This window comes from Henningerozyma blattae, chromosome 1 (assembly GCF_000315915.1).
Source record: "Henningerozyma blattae CBS 6284 chromosome 1, complete genome".
NCBI lineage: Eukaryota > Fungi > Ascomycota > Saccharomycetes > Saccharomycetales > Saccharomycetaceae > Henningerozyma > Henningerozyma blattae.
The window spans coordinates 444,450-462,529 of record NC_020185.1 but is presented as its reverse complement, the minus strand read 5'-3'; the positions used below and the strand labels follow the sequence as shown (position 1 = coordinate 462,529).

Here is an 18,080-nt window from a genome sequence, read left to right as displayed (position 1 = left end):
TAATATACAATTGAATAAATAAACTATATAGATTTAAGGAATTTGTATGAATTAAAAAAAAACGAAACTTCATTTTTCATTAATATTAAATAATTTTTTGAAATATTTCTTTTCTGGTCCGCCTAATGGTAATTTTAGTAGTTCTACTTTCAATTTGTCATCAATTAAATCTTCATGAGTTTCTACTAGTTGATCTATAACTTTCTTTGAGATTTCATTACAACAAATCGATAGTTCCTTATAATTCTTATAATTATTAATAATTATCGATAATCCATTAATTAATGATATTAATAAATCTTTATCATTTAATTTTTCATAATCTAATTTTAAATAATTTTCGAATACTCCAATAGAATTATTCCAATCAAAAATTTCTTCTTTGGGGAATTGCTTAATAACACGATCCAATTCAATCAATTTGTCTTTATTAGATTGTGCAATAAAATTTAAAATTAGCTTAGGTCCCAATTTAGTGATTACTACATTCTTAGCTTCATTATAATTTCCAGCCTTTAATAAATTCTCTGCTTCTAATCTATAATCACCTTTATATTTATAATTTATAGCAATAGACGAATAAATTAATTCCTTAGGTATCATTAATTCCTCCATAATATATTGATTTGTAGGACTATTGAATTCAATAATATTTGCAGTAATAGACGATTGAATATGTTGCTTAGATACAAAATCATCACAAATAAAACACATAGCATATAGAGCTTCCTTAGTTAAAGATAAACTTTTGATTTGTTCAATAAAGGATAATGTTAATTTATCCAGAAGTTTATCAGAAAATTGTCTATGGTTATTAAATCGTAATATTTGAATAAAAAACCATGCAAATTGAATATCAAATTTATCTTTTCTCATATCAGATTTTATAAATAATTCTTCAGTAGAGGTTTGTGCACCAAACAATGATAATATTTTAAATGTAAAATCATCTTGAACAGAATTTAATACAGTAATATGTGACGCAACTAAATTTTCCAAAGAATCTTCATCGATAGTAGTATAATAGAGAGTAAGAGCAAATATACTTAACCAACTAAATTCTTCCAAAAGTCTTTTTAAAACATGAGAGTTTTCTAATAAGGAGCCACTTAATAATTGATAAATACGAGAAATCTTATGATCAGTTTCATGACCAGCTGAACTCCACTTAGATAATTGAGAGATTGAAAGTTCTCTAACAGTAGGATCATTAGAACCAAGAAATGATATTACAATAGCTAAATGACCATTATTAGAATCTACTGCGAGTTTGGATGCAGTTACAACATCATTTAACATTAAATAGTAGAAAATTTTATCCAACGGATCGGTCGAATTATGAAGTTTGAACTTTATCTCCTCTCTAATATTATCTACAAGCCAAGAACATAAATCCTGGTGTCTCTGTTTTTTTAATAATAATGATTTAGTTGTTTCTTCAGTAACATTGAATGGTAATTCTATTGGATCAAAAAGAATGGATGATAATTCCCATAACATATAGCCTCTACTGCCTTTTTCTTGCAGATTCATAACATCAGAAAACTTCAATGCACTATTTTTAACCATGGGGAAATTGTTACTAGATCTAATTTCAATAGTAGTTAAGTCCTGCTGCCTTGAAAATAATTTCTTCATAAGATTTACATCAACATTTGTTTTAAATGGAGTCGTTTCTTTGACAGATCCGTTTTCAGTAGTAAGTAGTAGCTGGCCATTGTTTGTAAATTTTGCTATTGAAATTTGACGTTCGTATAACTTTCTCTCTCTCTTAATCGTTCTTTGAGATTCTAATTCTTCATTAAAATCTTGTACCAATAAATCGATATCTTGCTTAGAATTCTTTATCAAAGCATTTGAACCTGCAAATACTGAACGAAGTGATTTATTTGCTAATTTAAGTTGTTCAACCCAATCATTGGAGATATCTAACTTTGGTTCATTTTCCAGAAAAATAAAATCTTTTTCATTAACATTTGGTTCATATGGATTTTCTTGTAATATAAGATCAGATTGTGTCTCTAGTGCATCATTAGATGGTACATAAACCATATCCTGAGTAACTGATTCAGATTCATTTGTTTGCATAGAATTTTCAGTTTCTCTTTGTTTCCTCTTATATTCGTCTAATAAATCTTGATCAACTTCAGCATCTTCTTTATTAACCAATCCCCAAATACTAAAGTGTTGAACTTTAAAAGTCCAAATCCCACCATAAGGATTATATGAAATAAATTCCATATCTTTCATAGATCTTAATTTTTTACCGAAATATTGAACTTCCAAAATATCAGAAGCGTTTTTAATTGGTTTTTTAGTAACCTTATCAATTGGATAAATGCCTTCCAGTGTGATCGTTGCAGGGACATTCATACCGTATCCCAGATCAGGTTTAGTATTATCATTGGGATATACTTCAACAGTCTTGGTGGAATTAAATATAACAACTTTACCAAATAGTTCTCCTTCAAAATCATGAGCGAATGCAGTTAAATCAACATCATAATTGAAAGTGATATGGCCATAGCCTTTTCTTCCAATAACAAAATTTGAAACTGAGCTCAATTGCTTAGCAGTTAGATTCAATAATTGGTTTGGAGATGGTGAACACCAATATCCTAAATCTATTTTATTATTTGCTATGGAGGGAGCATTTTCATTTAATGGAGGTGACAATCTTTCCTTTTCTTCTTCAAAAGTTAATGTTTCTGGTGTATTATCTTGCTTATGTGTGTTAGTCATAAATGTAACTGTTCTTCTTTGTAAATTTTCTGTAGGATCTTGAACTTTCATTTTAGTAACTGTTGCTTTTCCAGATAATAATTTCAATTTTTTAGCAGCACTTCTTTCTGGGTCAATTGTTAATTTTTTAATATCAGATATAGATTCTGTCTTTGCAGCTAAGAGTAAATTAATTGAAGTTTGATTATTTGAGACTCCTGTTTTAGAGAAACTAGATTGTGAGCTCAAAGGCGTACTTTGCTGCATTAGTTTAGAGGATTCTGGAGCCAACCAAGATTTTGTGTGAGAAGGTGAAAAGATACCACTTAAGGTTGCAGAAGAGCGTGTCGATTTTAATCTCGAGCTCAGTTTGCTAATTAAAGTTGAGTGAGAGGATGCTGGTAATAAATTTGATGATAAGGTGCTGGAAACAGATGATGCCCTCTTTTTATAAGGATCTGGATTAAGAGATCTAAATGATGGTTCATTGTTTTGTTCGCGTTGTTTTCTCAAACTAGTAGAGGGAGTTAATGATTCCGGCATCGAGGTTGAAGTTGCAATAGGATTGATATTTAAACCATATGGGTTGGAAGAAATCATACTTGGGTTATTTAATTGTTGTGGCTGTTGCTGAGTTTGCTGTTGTGACATATTGTTGAACAAAGAATTATTAGTGCTAATATTGGACTGGGAAGTACCAAATAACCCACCTGTAGTCGTAGTAGATTTTTGGCCGAATAGACCGCCTGTATTTGAATAACTGGGTATCGAAGGTTTAGCACCAAATAATCCACCAGTAGTTGGCTGAGGTTGAGTAGATATGCCTTTGTTTCCTAATAAACTTCCAGCTGAATTCTGTGTCAAGTTTGTGTTGTTTCCAAATAAACCACCTGAAGATGATTGTTGGGCATTATTGGTAGTGATAGAATTGCCAAACAACGAACCAGTTGGTTTTGGGGCACTAGCATTACCAAAAAGTCCGCCAGCAGGCGTACTAGTAGCAGTCGATGTAGTCTGTGATGGTTTGCCAAATAAGCCACCTGAATTTGTATTTGCTGAATTTCCAAATATATTTGCTGGAGTAGAAGAGGTAGCAGATTTGTTACCCAGAAAACCTCCCGTATTCGTTGACAGCGGATTATTTTGATTTTGTTGAGTATTGGAATTGCCAAAAAAGCCAGTAGATGGGCTGGGAGTAGAGGTCCCAAGTGTATTATTTATATTACCAAACATACTCTGCTTTTGTGGTAATTGAAAGTTATTCCCTGCAGGAACTGGAGTTGAAGTTGGCGTTGAGGTATTAAGATTGCCAAACATTGTAGCATTGTTCGTAGTGCCTCCAAGCATATCGATACAATTGAAATGTATTAAAGACTAATATTTGGAGAAGCACGGTTTATGAACAAAGAAATTGATGGAAGAATGTTGTTATTGAAAAAGTATTCTCGAATTTAATGTATATGTTGTTTTACAGCTTTCGATTGTCTCATCAAAATTTTTCCGATCTTTAGTATTTTTCGCTTAACTTGAAAATCGTTTTAAACAACTAGTAAATTGGATAAGGTCCTGTTCAAAAATCTCGAGAATCTAACAATATTAGTTAAATTAAAGACAACTCTAATGGATATCTATCAATTGATTAAAAGATAATGACAGTGTATATAAAATTTAAAACAAAATCTATTAAAAATTTATAAAGAAGAAAAATAATGTACAGACAAAGAAAATTCATTTCTGCAAAAAAGGGATGTAGAATGATAAGTAGTTTATGAAAGGGTGTAAGTAGTTTATTGAGTCCATTTCCATAAAGAAAAGCCTACACCACCAATCAATAAACGCGAAGACCCATCACTTAAATCAATAGTATCACAAGAGCCTGTATCAGCTATCGTAGTGTATCGCTCGTTTATTAGGTCTAATTGATCGTTAGAAATGTCGTAAATCTTGACAATTTGATCTACAGATGTAGTTAGCAACTTCGAGTTATTGTTAAATAAGCTGCATGATGTAATTGTCGATGCATTGGCCCTTTCGATAAAACTATTGGTTATACCTTCTAATTTTTTGGTTGAAGTATCAAGTTTAAATATAGTTAAGCCAATAGCATTATCATCACCAGTGGTATACACTTTCAAAGTATTATCAAGAACTTGTGTGTCCATTGACTTGATACCAGATTGATGGACTCTAATACGCGTTTCATACATTGGTAAAGCAGTCTGTGTAAGATCCTTTTCATTATTAACTAGTGTATTACTTTCAGATAATTCAAATTGAATAGCTTCGGTAATATTGTAAACAACAATATACCCATCAGTAGGGGTTACAACACAATACAATTTTTGGTTTAAAGTGACAAAATTAGCATTTGTCAAACAACAAGTTTCATAGCGTCCTCCAATAATTAGCTTAAATTTATTCTCATCAGAGTTATAGTACCAAATTTTGATAGTGGAGTCCGAATAAATCGTAGCTAGTACAAAATCTACAGTTTCTTCAATGAACTTAACTGAAAAGTCCATAATTCTTAAATCTGGTGTATCCATAGATGTTGGCAAGTGTTGAAGTAAATTCATATATGGACGATCTTCAGTGTCAGTATTTAATTTCCACAAAAATAATTCTTCACGGGCGGATGTAGAAATCATCAGGTTATTGCTAATAAACGAGCAAGTTTGTAAACCTGATACGTGTTGTCTTTCAAACCAATAAGTATTTATCTCATTAGTAGTTATATCAAAATATGACAATCTAATACCAGTGTCTTCAGAGCCAGTACAAAACAGATAACCATTTTTGTAAGATTTACTACTTCTGATAGTAATGTCTCGGATTTCTCTGCCATGTAAGCCATCAGATAATGTGTGAGGAAATTTTAATTTGTTAATTCTTCTAATATGTAATGTAGATGATTGAATAAATACTAACATAAAATAGTCATTAAATTCTTCAAAGTTCCATTGACGGTGAGCACCACCACAAAGTTGGCTTGCCAATTCATAGCATTTGGTTTCATTATACAGGTAAAATAAACTTGACTTGAACCCGTATATTATAAAATCGTCATTTTCATCAATGAAGCTACCCTCTAAGAAACCACGGGCAACTTTGTTTGAGTAGATAATTTCATGCTTGGCAATTTCGAAAGTTTTAGATATATGTATTTTGATAAAATTGTAATATCCATCTCTACTTGTAACGGAAAAAATCAATGCGTTAGGTAGTTTACTAATGAAGGTAGTTGATGTGATATTATCACCTTCATTAATTCCTTTGATTAGATAGCATTCCTTCTGTTCCTTAGTTAAAGAATATATACCGACAGTACTAAATCTCGAACCAATTATGAGTAAATTTTCAATTATAGCTACTGACGAAGTTGTAAAATTTTTTGGTTTTGTAAACGTATATTCGTTAATTATTTCAAGAGTATTATTAGACAGTTGGAGACCTTGTAGTTGGTCATTAGGGTTTGGAGATTCTAAAAGTATAAATAGAGATTTTTCGTCAAATTTAGTAACCAAACAATTAATGGTCTTACTTAAATTGTCATAATGAAGTTTAGATTCTTTAATTATTGTTTTACCATCTTCTGATAGTTTTAATACAAGTAATTCGGACTTATTGTTAGCAATAACAGCGATATTTTCCTCTTTAATACCATGAAAGATTGAATAAGAAGTAAGTCTTGAATCGGTCATCAACAAGGACCAAGAGTTTGATATCTGATCAAACATCAAGATTTTACCTAAGGAAGTAGCAGCAATAAGACCAAATTTAAAGGGTTGGAAGCCTTTAAACATTTCACCTTTTTCCATTTTAATTCCATGTTTTATGGATAACTCATTTAATGAAAACGATTGTAGTTCATTACCATATCTTGAAACAGGTGCTAAATCGATAACTCTGATCCTACCATCATTACCTGATGTAACAGCTATATTTTCACTTTCTTGGACGTCTACTCCCCAAACGTTTTTAATTTGATGAGCCTCAATAATATTTTCTTGAACTAATTCAATTTTGCCAGTAGAAGAGCGGGAAACAGACCAAACACGGCATGTGCAATCTTCAGATACACTAATTAATTTTCTATCATTGTCAAAAAATTTTAAATACCATATTCTGGCTGTATGACCCCAACCAGTAGTAAGCTCTTGGCCAGTTGTAAAATCCCACAACTTAATTGAACGGTCATCAGAGCAACTTGCAATTAATTTACCATCATCACTCAAAATGACATTAAAAATTGCACCTTCATGGCCGGTTAAATTGTGGAACATCTTTTCGGTAATTAAGTCCCAAATAATTACACCATTCATAACAGTGCCTGCAACGGCATAAGCTTTATCGTCAGAAAATACTTTAATAGAGCCTGAATATAAAATAGATCTTTCGCCAGGTACAGCCTTAATAGCAATAGATTTGCTTTCTAGATTGTAGACTAATATTTTATTGTAACAAGTTAGCATATAAATATTTTTCTCAGTATAATCAAATTCAGAACTAGTAATCCATTCCGTAGTTATATTCTCGTACTTTTGTACAGATTCTTTCTTCAATGCTTCTGACATAGGGAAAACAGATACCGATCTAGCACCATATGCTAGTATATTACCAGATTTCCCAATGCTAATGCCATGAACTTTATTCTTTTTAAGTACTCGACATGTATTCACAACTTTTCCAGTTTTATATTCATAAATTTTTAACAATGGTCCATATGCAGCAAAAACATAGTGTTCGAAAAATTTAACACAGAGTGATGGACCACAATGTGTTAATTCTGTAATTTCAGACATAATCTAATCCTGCTATATTAAAATATATTTGGATTAGAATTATATTCCGCTATGTAAGAAATAATTTCAGAAATATACTTTTAAACTTTTCTAATTTTTCAATTTTATTTTTCAAAGCATAGAAAAATTCCGAATTGCCTAAAAAAATGGGAAATTTAACAATAACTCAACTCTTACTAGCTATAAGTTAGTAGTATGTTTACTTGAAAACTGATTTTCTATTCTACGGTTAACTGCTCTAGTAGTTGGTTGAATTGAGTTAATAGATCTTTGATTATGCATACCGCTATTTTGGCCTAAAATACCTCGCATTGAAGTCCTATTGTGTTGTGCCATATGCTGGCCTTGATTAGGAATTGATCCTTTTTCTAAAGGGTTACTTTGCGACTGAAAATTTATAGTTTCCTCTTTCCAAATAGATGATAGTATTCTATTTAGCTGAGCAAGCTCTGAATTATTGAAAAAATCATCAGTCCTCTTCGTTTGATTGTTAAACCCTGAAAATAAGTTACTTCGAAAGCCTTGACTTTTTACATCGGTATTACTCTTGCCTAAATAGATTTTCTCGTTAGCAGTTAATCTCGAGATACCTTCCTTTAATGGATTATCAAATCTACGTATATTCGTATACTCATGGGAAATTCTTTCAAATTCACGTTTTACCTCAATATTTGTAGCAGTAAATAATGATGTGCTATCGTTGTTTTGTGCAGTTAAATCTAGAATAGAACTTTCTCTTTGAAGCCATAGTTTCTTCTGTGTTCTAGAATCACCATCGTTTTCTAAATCCTCCTTTAAAAATTGTGTGAAATTGTTAAATGATGTCGATTTTTGTGCAGAATTTCCAGTACTAATCAAAGAAGAGCGATTATGTTCCTTTTGAAGAATAGAATCTTCTTTTTTTTTTATTGATTGATCAGCTGCTTTATCAAGTTTGTTAGGTCCAGCAAATAAACTTTCCCTTGTTGAAATATTGTTTGTTTGCCTAGATAAATCTACATTACCTGCTTTCTCACTTAATGTTGTTTTATTTAAGTCATTTTTTGAAATATAATTAGAGCTATTTTGATTTACCTGGCCTCGCTGTTGAGTTTTAAAGTTATCCTGTTTAGATATAGTTTTAAATTTATTATTTTCAGATATGGTAATATTTTGGTTTTGCATATTCCGATTCGTATTGGAGTCAGTGTCTAACTTATTGTTATCTTTATTGGATATTTCTTTCACAATTGATCTTGTATCATCCAGATTATTGAAATTTTTATTTAGTGAATTTGTAATAGATGGGGGATTCTCAAAGCGTCTCTCAACACCCGTTGATTGAGATAAAATCATGCTTGGAATATATTTTTCATCATTGCTACTAGGGGGGCCTTGGATATTATAGCCATCATTATTAGTACTATTATTATAGTTTGAGATAATCGTGTTTCCATTGCTTTGAGTGGTAGCTATTAAATTATTGTGATTAATAGTATTATCTGTTCTAATCGTTAATTTTTTAGAGTTTTTCGATTTAGGTTCAATAATCCCATTGCTATCGGCTTTCTTTTGGCCACTTATGATTCCTTCCTCTAGTCCATTCATTCTTAAGCTTGAAGTACTGTGTCTTACCAAGCTATGACCACCATCATGGGCTATACTGTGTATATTCCCTTGCTCTATCTGGTCGCTCCCATCTAAACGATCATCGTCGACAGAACCGTCTAAATTAGGAACAACTGTTTCGGAAGTACTACTATTCATTTTTCTCGAATAATTATCATTCAAATCTTCGTGAGTATTTATATCTTTGTTATCTTTGTCATGATCATTTTTTTTATTCCTTTCCTCAGTCCATTTCAACTTTTCTCCATTAATTTCATCTGTTATAGCTTGCTTAGCTTCAGTTTCATTTTCACTCTTGTTAATATTTTTTTGTAAATTTGGTTCTATTTTATCATTACTTTCGTTACCAGCATTCTCATTAAATGCTGCTACCGTTGTTTTGATATTGTTAGTGTTTTCCTCACTTGTCTTAGATGGGTTCAATAAATCAGATGGCGCCTTGTAACTTAATTTTTGTGAATCTAATTGCGCTTTTTGTTCTAGTTCATTTATTCCAACAGGTGGCTCCGAATGGGTCTTCTTTGGAGTAATGGGTCTTTTAATAACGTCATGTTTTTTCGAGTGTGTCCTTTCCTTACTATCTTCTTCTTCTTCTGTAAAATATTCAACTTCTTCATCTGTGATTGACGGATTATTAGAATTGTTGTCACCATCCTCTTCTGAGTACTTCATGTATACGATTGAATGAGTACTTTTTGTTCTTCTTGGTTTTAATCCAACTGGTGTCGTACTACAATTTAATCCAGTGGACGTAACACTATGAGCGGTTCTTAAATGAGTTGTTGGGCTTGATTTCCCATGAGGTTCTCCTGAATAATGGGTTCTTGTTCTATTTAGAGCAGTCATGCTAAGCCCACTTACTGTACGTTTCCTAGCTATGAAATCAGAACTTTTGGATTTTTTAAAGGACCCATAGCGGGTACTTTCTTGTTGATCGGAACCTGTATTACCTCCAGATAAGTTCGAACTCCCTACTGTTTCATGTGTTTGTGAATTTCTATGCAAACCTTTAAAACTAGCGGTACTTTTTGCCCTTGATCTAGTAGAGAATTGTCTTGGGTGTCTTCCAACGTGGGAAGCCGTTAGATTAGTATTGGCGTTTTGGCCCTTTTCAGTTGAATTGGTGCCTGTTGAGAACTCAAATTCGGTTCTTAAAGTTCTACCTCTATGGCCGCCCATCTATATACGATAATTTAACAGGAACTTTTTATACTTTTACCTCGGTGGTAATTGCTAATCTAACTTTTTATAATCCAAAAATGAGGCTGTTCCTTTGATTTTTAGCGCAATGATAAAATTTCAGAGCTCTTTTTTAGTTAACCTGTACCAAGAAAGCGTATTAGCGAATACGATAGGCCTATTTCTTTTATTTTCTATACTCAACGTATCTGCATATCTTTGAATTTCTATAATAGACTGAATTAGAATTAACGGATAGTTGAAATTCTCGAAATTTATCCATTCCGGAGAAAGTGAAATTCTATTTGATTAAGTTTCAGCCTTTCTTCAACAAGGTTACTTCCAAATTAGTTAAATATTTAACATAGAAATAGAATAGTTGGTGTAGCAAAGTGTGTGGAACTTCAATACTTTTATGAAGATTCTATCAATTGTCCATATTATTTATTAAAAGAAAATTCAAGGATGAATTTATTTAAGGTTGCGGATTTATACGTATCTAGAATTGTCAATTCAAAGGCAAAGCCAAATGCAAATGCTGAAGAAAGCACTAAGATAAAAGCTTTATTATTAGATAAAGATACGGTAACTACGATTTCTATGTGTTCTACACAAACAGAATTACTACAGAATGAGGTGTATTTGGTAGATACGTTGGAAAATCCAAACAGGGATACCATGCGTCACATCAAATGTATGGTTTATATATCTCCTTCAGAAGAAAGTATTCAATTATTGGTAAAAGAATTGCAAAATCCTAAATATGGAGAGTATCATATTTTTTTCAATAATATGGTCTCGAAGTCTCAATTGGAAAGGTTGGCGGAAGCAGACGACATGGAAGCTGTAGTTAAAGTCGAAGAAATATTCCAAGATTATCACATTTTAAATGAAGATTTATGTACCTTGGATTGTTCTAATGATTTATTATTTCGAAATTTTGAACTATGGGATGAAGATGGATTACGTACGGTAACAGAGAGTATTACATCGTTACTTTTGTCTTTAAAATTAAGGCCTCAAATAAGGTACGCTACTAATAGTAAATTATGCGCAAAACTAGCCAAAGAAGTAGAGTTTTCAATATCTCAGAATGACACTTCATTGTTTGACTTTCCTACGATGGATACCACACCAATTCTGCTATTGTTAGATCGTAAGAATGATCCATTAACACCTCTTTTACAACCGTGGACTTATCAAAGTATGATTCATGAGTATATTGGGGTCAAAAGAAATATTGTTGATTTATCTAAAGTAGATAATATTGATAAAGATTTGCAAAAAGTTACCTTATCTGCTAAGCAAGATCCATTCTTCCATGATACTATGTATTTGAATTTTGGTGAATTAGGCGATAAAGTTAAGCAATATGTAATTAATTATAAAGATAAAACTCAATCAAATACTAAGATTGAAACTATTGAAGATATCAAGGGATTCATAGAGAAATACCCAGAATTTAGAAAATTATCAGGAAACGTTTCCAAACATATGGCGATCGTTGGTGAATTAGATAAACAATTGCAATTGAGAGATATATGGGGTGTTAGTGAATTAGAGCAAAATATTTCTGTTCATGATGATAATCAAGAGGATTACCAGCAATTACTGACCCTATTAGACTCTCAGAAATTAGACAATTTTTATAAATTAAAATTATCATGTATTTATATGCTAAGACATGGTAATTCAAATCCAAGACAAATGGACAATTTAATTTCAAGATTAAAAAGTAGTTCTATGCCTATTGAAGATGTTAATCTATTATTAAAGATTAAAAAAATGTTCCATACAGATTTTTCAAATAATACTTCAGTAGATAATATGAAAAAAACTAATAACGTATCTGATCATCTATTAAGCGATTTAGCTAGAAGATTTAATGATAAATTAAATTCAAGGAATAATAATAATTCAACGATGTCTGATAATGTATTCATGCAGCATTTACCTGAAATCTCACATATATTGACTGAACTATCAACAAACAAATTATCAATAGAAAAATATAAATATTTAAAGGAACCTTCAAGTATTCGTAATACTTTACCACCTCAGGATACGGTTGTATTCATAGTTGGTGGTGTTACATATGAAGAAGCGAAAATTATTCATGAGTTTAATCAAGATATTTCTAAAAATAATAACAACATGAGAGTTGTTCTAGGTGGTAATGATATTCTATCTACGAGAGAATTCTTGAGAAGTTTACGTTTATAAGTTTAGATATCTGTGTATAATATCCTAGATAGATATATAATACATTATCTAACTGATGCATAACTAAAGATTTGTATACATTACAAATGAATAAAGTTGATTTTAAAGTAAGAAAAAAAAACGAATTGGTGATGAAAGAGTTAAAAAGAAATGATGAAATGATTAAAGAATTTGGTTTTAGTAAGTAGCTGGTTAAGCATGGAATAAATATTACATTAATAAAGGCTTGGTTTAATGATATAAAAAAAATGAGTAAGATAGAAAGATAAGAGTATATTGCGAATAATCAATTTTAATCGTGTCCACAAAGGTTAATCATGAAGGATATTATATTTCTATTCCTTTATTGTTGGTTCATTATTTTCGTTAGAGATATTATTTTCATTACTACTGGCAGTAGATTTAGAGAGAGTTGTGTTAGGAATTAGATCAGTGAATGAATCAGGATTCGGGTCGTTATATTTTTTTTGCCAATATAGTAAAGACCTTGTCAAATCATCCATCATTTTTAAACTCTCATCATAATTAGCATAGAGAGCATCAACTTGTTGAATAAACTGTTGATTATCGACAAATCTAACCAGATCATCTCTGGAGGATTTATCTTGACTTAATTCCCATTGAGTTCTTGAGATGAATTCTAATATAGCGGCAACCCTTCTTTTCATTTCATTCAATGAAGTTCTCTGTGGAGGTACTCTTGCTCTCATTGGCTTTGTAATATCAACATCAGTGTTTGAGTTTGAATTCTTGGAATTTCTTTTACCCTTCGTGGTTGGAGTTGAATTGGGGCTTTTTCTTTCACCTCTTCTCGTCGTATTTTTGGTTCCACCACGTCTTGCCTTTCTTGTATTTGGAGTTAAAGAAGTTGCACTGGTTGAACGTCTACTATTACTTGATGAATTATTTGCATTATTATCTTCTTCTGATGAGATTGTAGAACCTGATTTCTTTAAACTTGGTGTAGAGTTTCCTGAAGATGAAGATTTTTTCTTTTCATCATCATTTGATATTGAATTAAGATTATCATCAGTTGAGAGTTTTTCCTGTGAAGTAGTAGTGGTGCCATTATTTGCAATACTTTCTGAATTGGTAATTTCAGCGGTAAATTTTTGAGAACCATCATTATGATTATTACTATTGTTATAATTATTTTCTGAAGTGCCAAGGGTAGTTTCCTCTATTAGATTTGAGTCCTTTGTATCATTGGTATCTTTCATATTATTATTTGATTTTACAATTGAGTCTTCTTGAGAATCATTTTTAGAATCCTTATTAGAATTTAAATTACTTTTCAATGAATTTTCAATATCTTTTGAATTTTCTTTCGAAGAATTTTTCTTTATTTTCTCTTTACTTGTTATATCTTGATCGCTATTTGATGAAATGTCTGTATTATCATTTGGAATATTATTACCCTTTTTGTTTTCATCTAGTTGAACGGAAGTTCTTTTACTCTCTAAGATTGCCTTTTCTAACATTCTTTGATATTGTTTTTCTTCTCTAGAAGACGAAGTGGCTCTCTTTCTATCATGAAATTTTTTCTTCTCTAATTCGTCCAGCTCATCTAGATTGCTATCATTAAAACTGTGTTTTGAATGGAACTCATCTTCATTATAGTCTTCAGCTTCTTCTTCATCATCATCAACTTCTTCAGCTATATATTTATCTTTATTATTTTTATCATTTGTCTCTTCATTAATGGAATTTCTAGATTTTAATTTTTGTTTTTTATCCACATGAGAATCATTAGATGATTTATTATTCGAAGTATTTAGGAGGTCATCTTTTGAGCTTGAGTTTTCTCGATCTCTTTTTAAAGGTACCGTTGTGGGAGAGGCAGACGAATCATTCTTAGAGCTACTACTGTTCTGACTTGACTTTGAACTAGATCTTCCATTCCTCCTCTTTACTCTGTCATTCTGCGATTTCTTATCTTGAACAGGTTTGTAAACTGACCTAGCTTCCCCGGTTTCGGTTGTATATAGTCTATGTAAATTAGGTTTACATTGTTCACACCAATACTTATCCAGATCGGCAGAATCATCTCCTTGAGTAATACCCACACAATACCCATGTTGCCAAACACCACAACTCTCACACTGAATATAAAACCCTGAATCGTCTGGTGGATCAAATTCCCCACAAACACATCTCGTTTCACCTTCTTCTTCTTCTTCCTCTTCTTCAAGTTCGCCTTTCTCTTCATCAGCTACATTAGATAAACTATTAATTTCGACGTTGGCCGTTGTTGTGGTTGTTGAAGATGGATACTCCTCCATATTCTTATCACTAGAGTTCATATTCTTCTCAGTAATTGTGGCATTCTCCTGCAAAGGCACGATTGTATTTGGAGAAATATCGGCAATATTATTCCCGTTACCAGTGGTAGTACCTTGCCCGTTATTAGATGTATTTTCGTTTGTGTTTGGAGTAGGAGAAGGAGTCTTCAAAGATCCATTTGTGTCAACATTCATACTTGAATCTTTATTATTATTGGGAACTGGGACAGTATTCTCGGCCAACCGTGCGATAGTCGAAGAGTCTCCTCCTGTTAACGGTGGTTCCTCTATAGTAGTCATTTTTACAGTACAAGCAATAGCTATCTTTTTTTTGATTTATGAATTTATTAATCCAAATTAAAGAATTCTAGTACACTTTTTCCTTAACTTTGTTTAGTTTGATTATTCAAATAATAGATGCATTGAAATTTCCAAAATCAGTTATTTAGCTAGAAAATCGGCCCCAAATTTCTGAAAAAAATTTAAGGCTAAAATGGTTGTGAGCCCTGACCAATGTTAAAAATGATTAAAATAGAGATGAAATAAAATGGGAAAAAAAATAAAAAAAAAAAAAACAAAAGAATTAAAGCAGTAATGATAGTTAAATAATCTTGAAAATTTAACAGCTTAGATTAGCATATATGTTATATTGAGTACAGTATCTAATATACATCTTGCAAAGTAGAAAGGCATGATTGAAACGAGAATAGTTATGTTACCCGGGCTTGCATTATGATTATTTTCTAATAGAATAGATTTGTGGGATTCAAAAACGAAAGTAATATATTGGAAAGATTAGCATAAAAAAAAAAGATATTTTACAGACTAAATATTTCGAGAAAAGTCTAGAAAGCTGTTATTGAAGTCGAGCCACGATGTCCTTGGCAGAATTCGATGAAATCAAATATGATAACTCCGTGGAAAGATTGGACCGTCCTTCTAAATATTTATTAAGAAAGGCCCGTAAAAATCATGCCAACGGTTTAGACGATTTGCGTCAATCCATGAGAAGTTCTACTATATATGTGGGGAACCTATCATTCTATACATCTGAAGAACAGATATACGAGCTATTCAGCAAATGTGGTGTTATTAAGAGAATCATCATGGGGTTGGATCGTTTCAAGTTCACACCATGTGGTTTCTGTTTTGTGATATATAATAAACCAAGGGAAGCTTTAAATGCTGTCAAGTATTTAACAGAGACCAAATTAGACGATAGAAATATTTCAATTGATTTGGACCCTGGATTCGAAGATGGTCGTCAATTTGGTCGTGGGAAAAGTGGTGGTCAAGTCAGTGATGAATTAAGATTTGAATACGACGCCTCCAGAGGTGGGTTTGCCGTTCCATTTGCTGATAGAGTTGGCGGTGCTACTAGTAGTAATTCTGTCCATGGCTCAATGGGTGGACCAAGAAGAGGTCGTTTCAACCCTCACAGTCGTCCAAAACCACGTTACGTTCCTCCACCAGATGCTATGGGTAGTTTCGCTAGTTCATCTACTAACAACGATGGCATGGGCGGTGATGAAGAAGATGAAGATACTTATATCCCTCAATAAACCTCCAGTCCTTCTCGATATTCTCTCTTTGCTAAGCATCGTACACATACCCTAGATAGCCCTCTATATCTCTATGTAAAATAATAATAATAATAATCATACTAATAATAATAACTGTATTATATCATTCAATAATAACTCGTCTCTTGGATAGAAAACCACATGCGCTACAATATCATCACAATTATGCCAATATGATGGCATTGCAAATGTCACGATCATTCTGAGTCATTCGTTGAAATTTCTTCGGCCGAAATTTCATAGGCATCCTCCGTTCCTGGCCAGAAGTTTCACTCCATTGGACTATGTGTAATAGAGGTGGTCGATGTAATGAATAATGATTTAAAAGCTGAGGATTGAAGATCAGCCATTGACTTTCAGTTATGATCCTACTCCTGAAAGCTTAATTTGTTTAAAAAAGTTTAAACTTTACATCTTCTACCTCGCTCTCCCCACCAAGCTTCTTTCAGTAGGTTTTTTTGAAAACTTTTTAAAGGAAACTTTCAACCCCATACATTTTTTTAATAATAATAACTATATCAATAAAGCCATGTCTCATCAACCAATGTTCCAATCTGATGAACAATCAGAAGATGTCAGAATTTTAGGTTACGATCCATTAGTGTCTCCTGCTCTTCTTCAAGCTCAAATTCCTGCTACTGAAAAATCTATTGAAACCGCTAAGAGAGGCAGACGGGAAGCAATTGAAATTATTTCAGGTAGAGATGATAGAGTTTTAGTCATTGTTGGTCCTTGCTCAATTCATGATCTAGATGCCGCTCAAGAATACGCTTTAAGACTGAAGAAATTATCTGATGAATTACAAAATGATTTATGCATTATTATGAGAGCATATTTGGAAAAGCCAAGAACTACTGTTGGTTGGAAAGGTTTAATTAATGATCCAGATGTTAATAATTCTTTCAATATCAACAAAGGTTTACAATCTGCAAGACAATTATTTGTTAATTTAACCAACATTGGTATGCCAATTGGGTCTGAAATGTTGGATACTATCTCCCCTCAATTCTTGGCTGATTTATTATCTTTTGGTGCTATTGGTGCTAGAACTACTGAATCTCAACTACATAGAGAATTAGCTTCCGGTCTTTCATTCCCAATTGGTTTCAAAAATGGTACTGATGGTACTCTAGGTGTTGCTGTTGATGCTTGTCAAGCTGCCTCTCATTCTCATCATTTCATGGGTGTCACTAAACATGGTGTTGCTGCCATTACAACCACCAAGGGTAATGAACATTGTTTCGTAGTTTTAAGAGGTGGTAAGAAAGGTACTAACTATGATGCCAAATCTATTGCTGAAGCTAAGGCACAACTTCCAGAAGGTTCTAATGGTTTGATGGTCGATTATTCTCATGGTAATTCTAACAAAGATTTCAGAAACCAACCAAAAGTCAACGATGCTGTTTGTGAACAAATTGCTAATGGTGAAAATAAGATTGTCGGTGTAATGATCGAATCCAATATTCATGAAGGTAATCAAAAAGTCCCACCAGAAGGTAAACCTGGTTTAAAATACGGTGTATCTATCACAGACGCCTGTGTTTCTTGGGAAACTACTGATACCGTGTTAAGAAAATTAGCTGCTGCTGTTAGAGCAAGAAGAGAAGTAAACAAGAAATAAATGTACTAATTCCCAACTTTGTATTTTATATATATATATATATATATATATATATATATAT

At 32.1% G+C, this 18,080-nt stretch overlaps 7 protein-coding genes across 7 annotated transcripts; 3 read left to right on the top strand and 4 right to left on the bottom strand.

The window, feature by feature from the left end:
- Positions 1–69: 69 nt before the first annotated feature.
- NUP145 (nucleocytoplasmic transporter NUP145) lies at positions 70–4,068 on the bottom strand (the record flags this gene model as incomplete). The annotated part of the gene is made up of 1 exon (XM_004177460.1): positions 70–4,068. The coding sequence occupies one exon, from the start codon at positions 4,066–4,068 to the stop codon at positions 70–72; it is 3,999 nt and encodes a 1,332-aa protein (XP_004177508.1).
- A 440-nt stretch (positions 4,069–4,508) lies between these two features.
- RTT10 (tRNA (34-2'-O)-methyltransferase regulator RTT10) lies at positions 4,509–7,523 on the bottom strand (the record flags this gene model as incomplete). Its single annotated transcript, XM_004177459.1, has 1 exon — positions 4,509–7,523. One exon carries the CDS (start codon positions 7,521–7,523, stop codon positions 4,509–4,511), a length of 3,015 nt encoding a protein of 1,004 aa, XP_004177507.1.
- Positions 7,524–7,703: 180 nt separating this feature from the next.
- On the bottom strand, positions 7,704–10,310 carry TCO89 (Tco89p; the record flags this gene model as incomplete). Its single annotated transcript, XM_004177458.1, has 1 exon — positions 7,704–10,310. One exon carries the CDS (start codon positions 10,308–10,310, stop codon positions 7,704–7,706), a length of 2,607 nt encoding a protein of 868 aa, XP_004177506.1.
- A 465-nt stretch (positions 10,311–10,775) lies between these two features.
- VPS45 (Vps45p) lies at positions 10,776–12,533 on the top strand (the record flags this gene model as incomplete). Its single annotated transcript, XM_004177457.1, has 1 exon — positions 10,776–12,533. One exon carries the CDS (start codon positions 10,776–10,778, stop codon positions 12,531–12,533), a length of 1,758 nt encoding a protein of 585 aa, XP_004177505.1.
- Positions 12,534–12,868: 335 nt separating this feature from the next.
- CTI6 (Cti6p) lies at positions 12,869–15,115 on the bottom strand (the record flags this gene model as incomplete). The annotated part of the gene is made up of 1 exon (XM_004177456.1): positions 12,869–15,115. The coding sequence occupies one exon, from the start codon at positions 15,113–15,115 to the stop codon at positions 12,869–12,871; it is 2,247 nt and encodes a 748-aa protein (XP_004177504.1).
- A 575-nt stretch (positions 15,116–15,690) lies between these two features.
- On the top strand, positions 15,691–16,377 carry CBC2 (nuclear cap-binding protein subunit CBC2; the record flags this gene model as incomplete). The annotated part of the gene is made up of 1 exon (XM_004177455.1): positions 15,691–16,377. One exon carries the CDS (start codon positions 15,691–15,693, stop codon positions 16,375–16,377), a length of 687 nt encoding a protein of 228 aa, XP_004177503.1.
- A 565-nt stretch (positions 16,378–16,942) lies between these two features.
- On the top strand, positions 16,943–18,019 carry ARO4 (3-deoxy-7-phosphoheptulonate synthase ARO4; the record flags this gene model as incomplete). The annotated part of the gene is made up of 1 exon (XM_004177454.1): positions 16,943–18,019. The coding sequence occupies one exon, from the start codon at positions 16,943–16,945 to the stop codon at positions 18,017–18,019; it is 1,077 nt and encodes a 358-aa protein (XP_004177502.1).
- Positions 18,020–18,080: the final 61 nt, after the last annotated feature.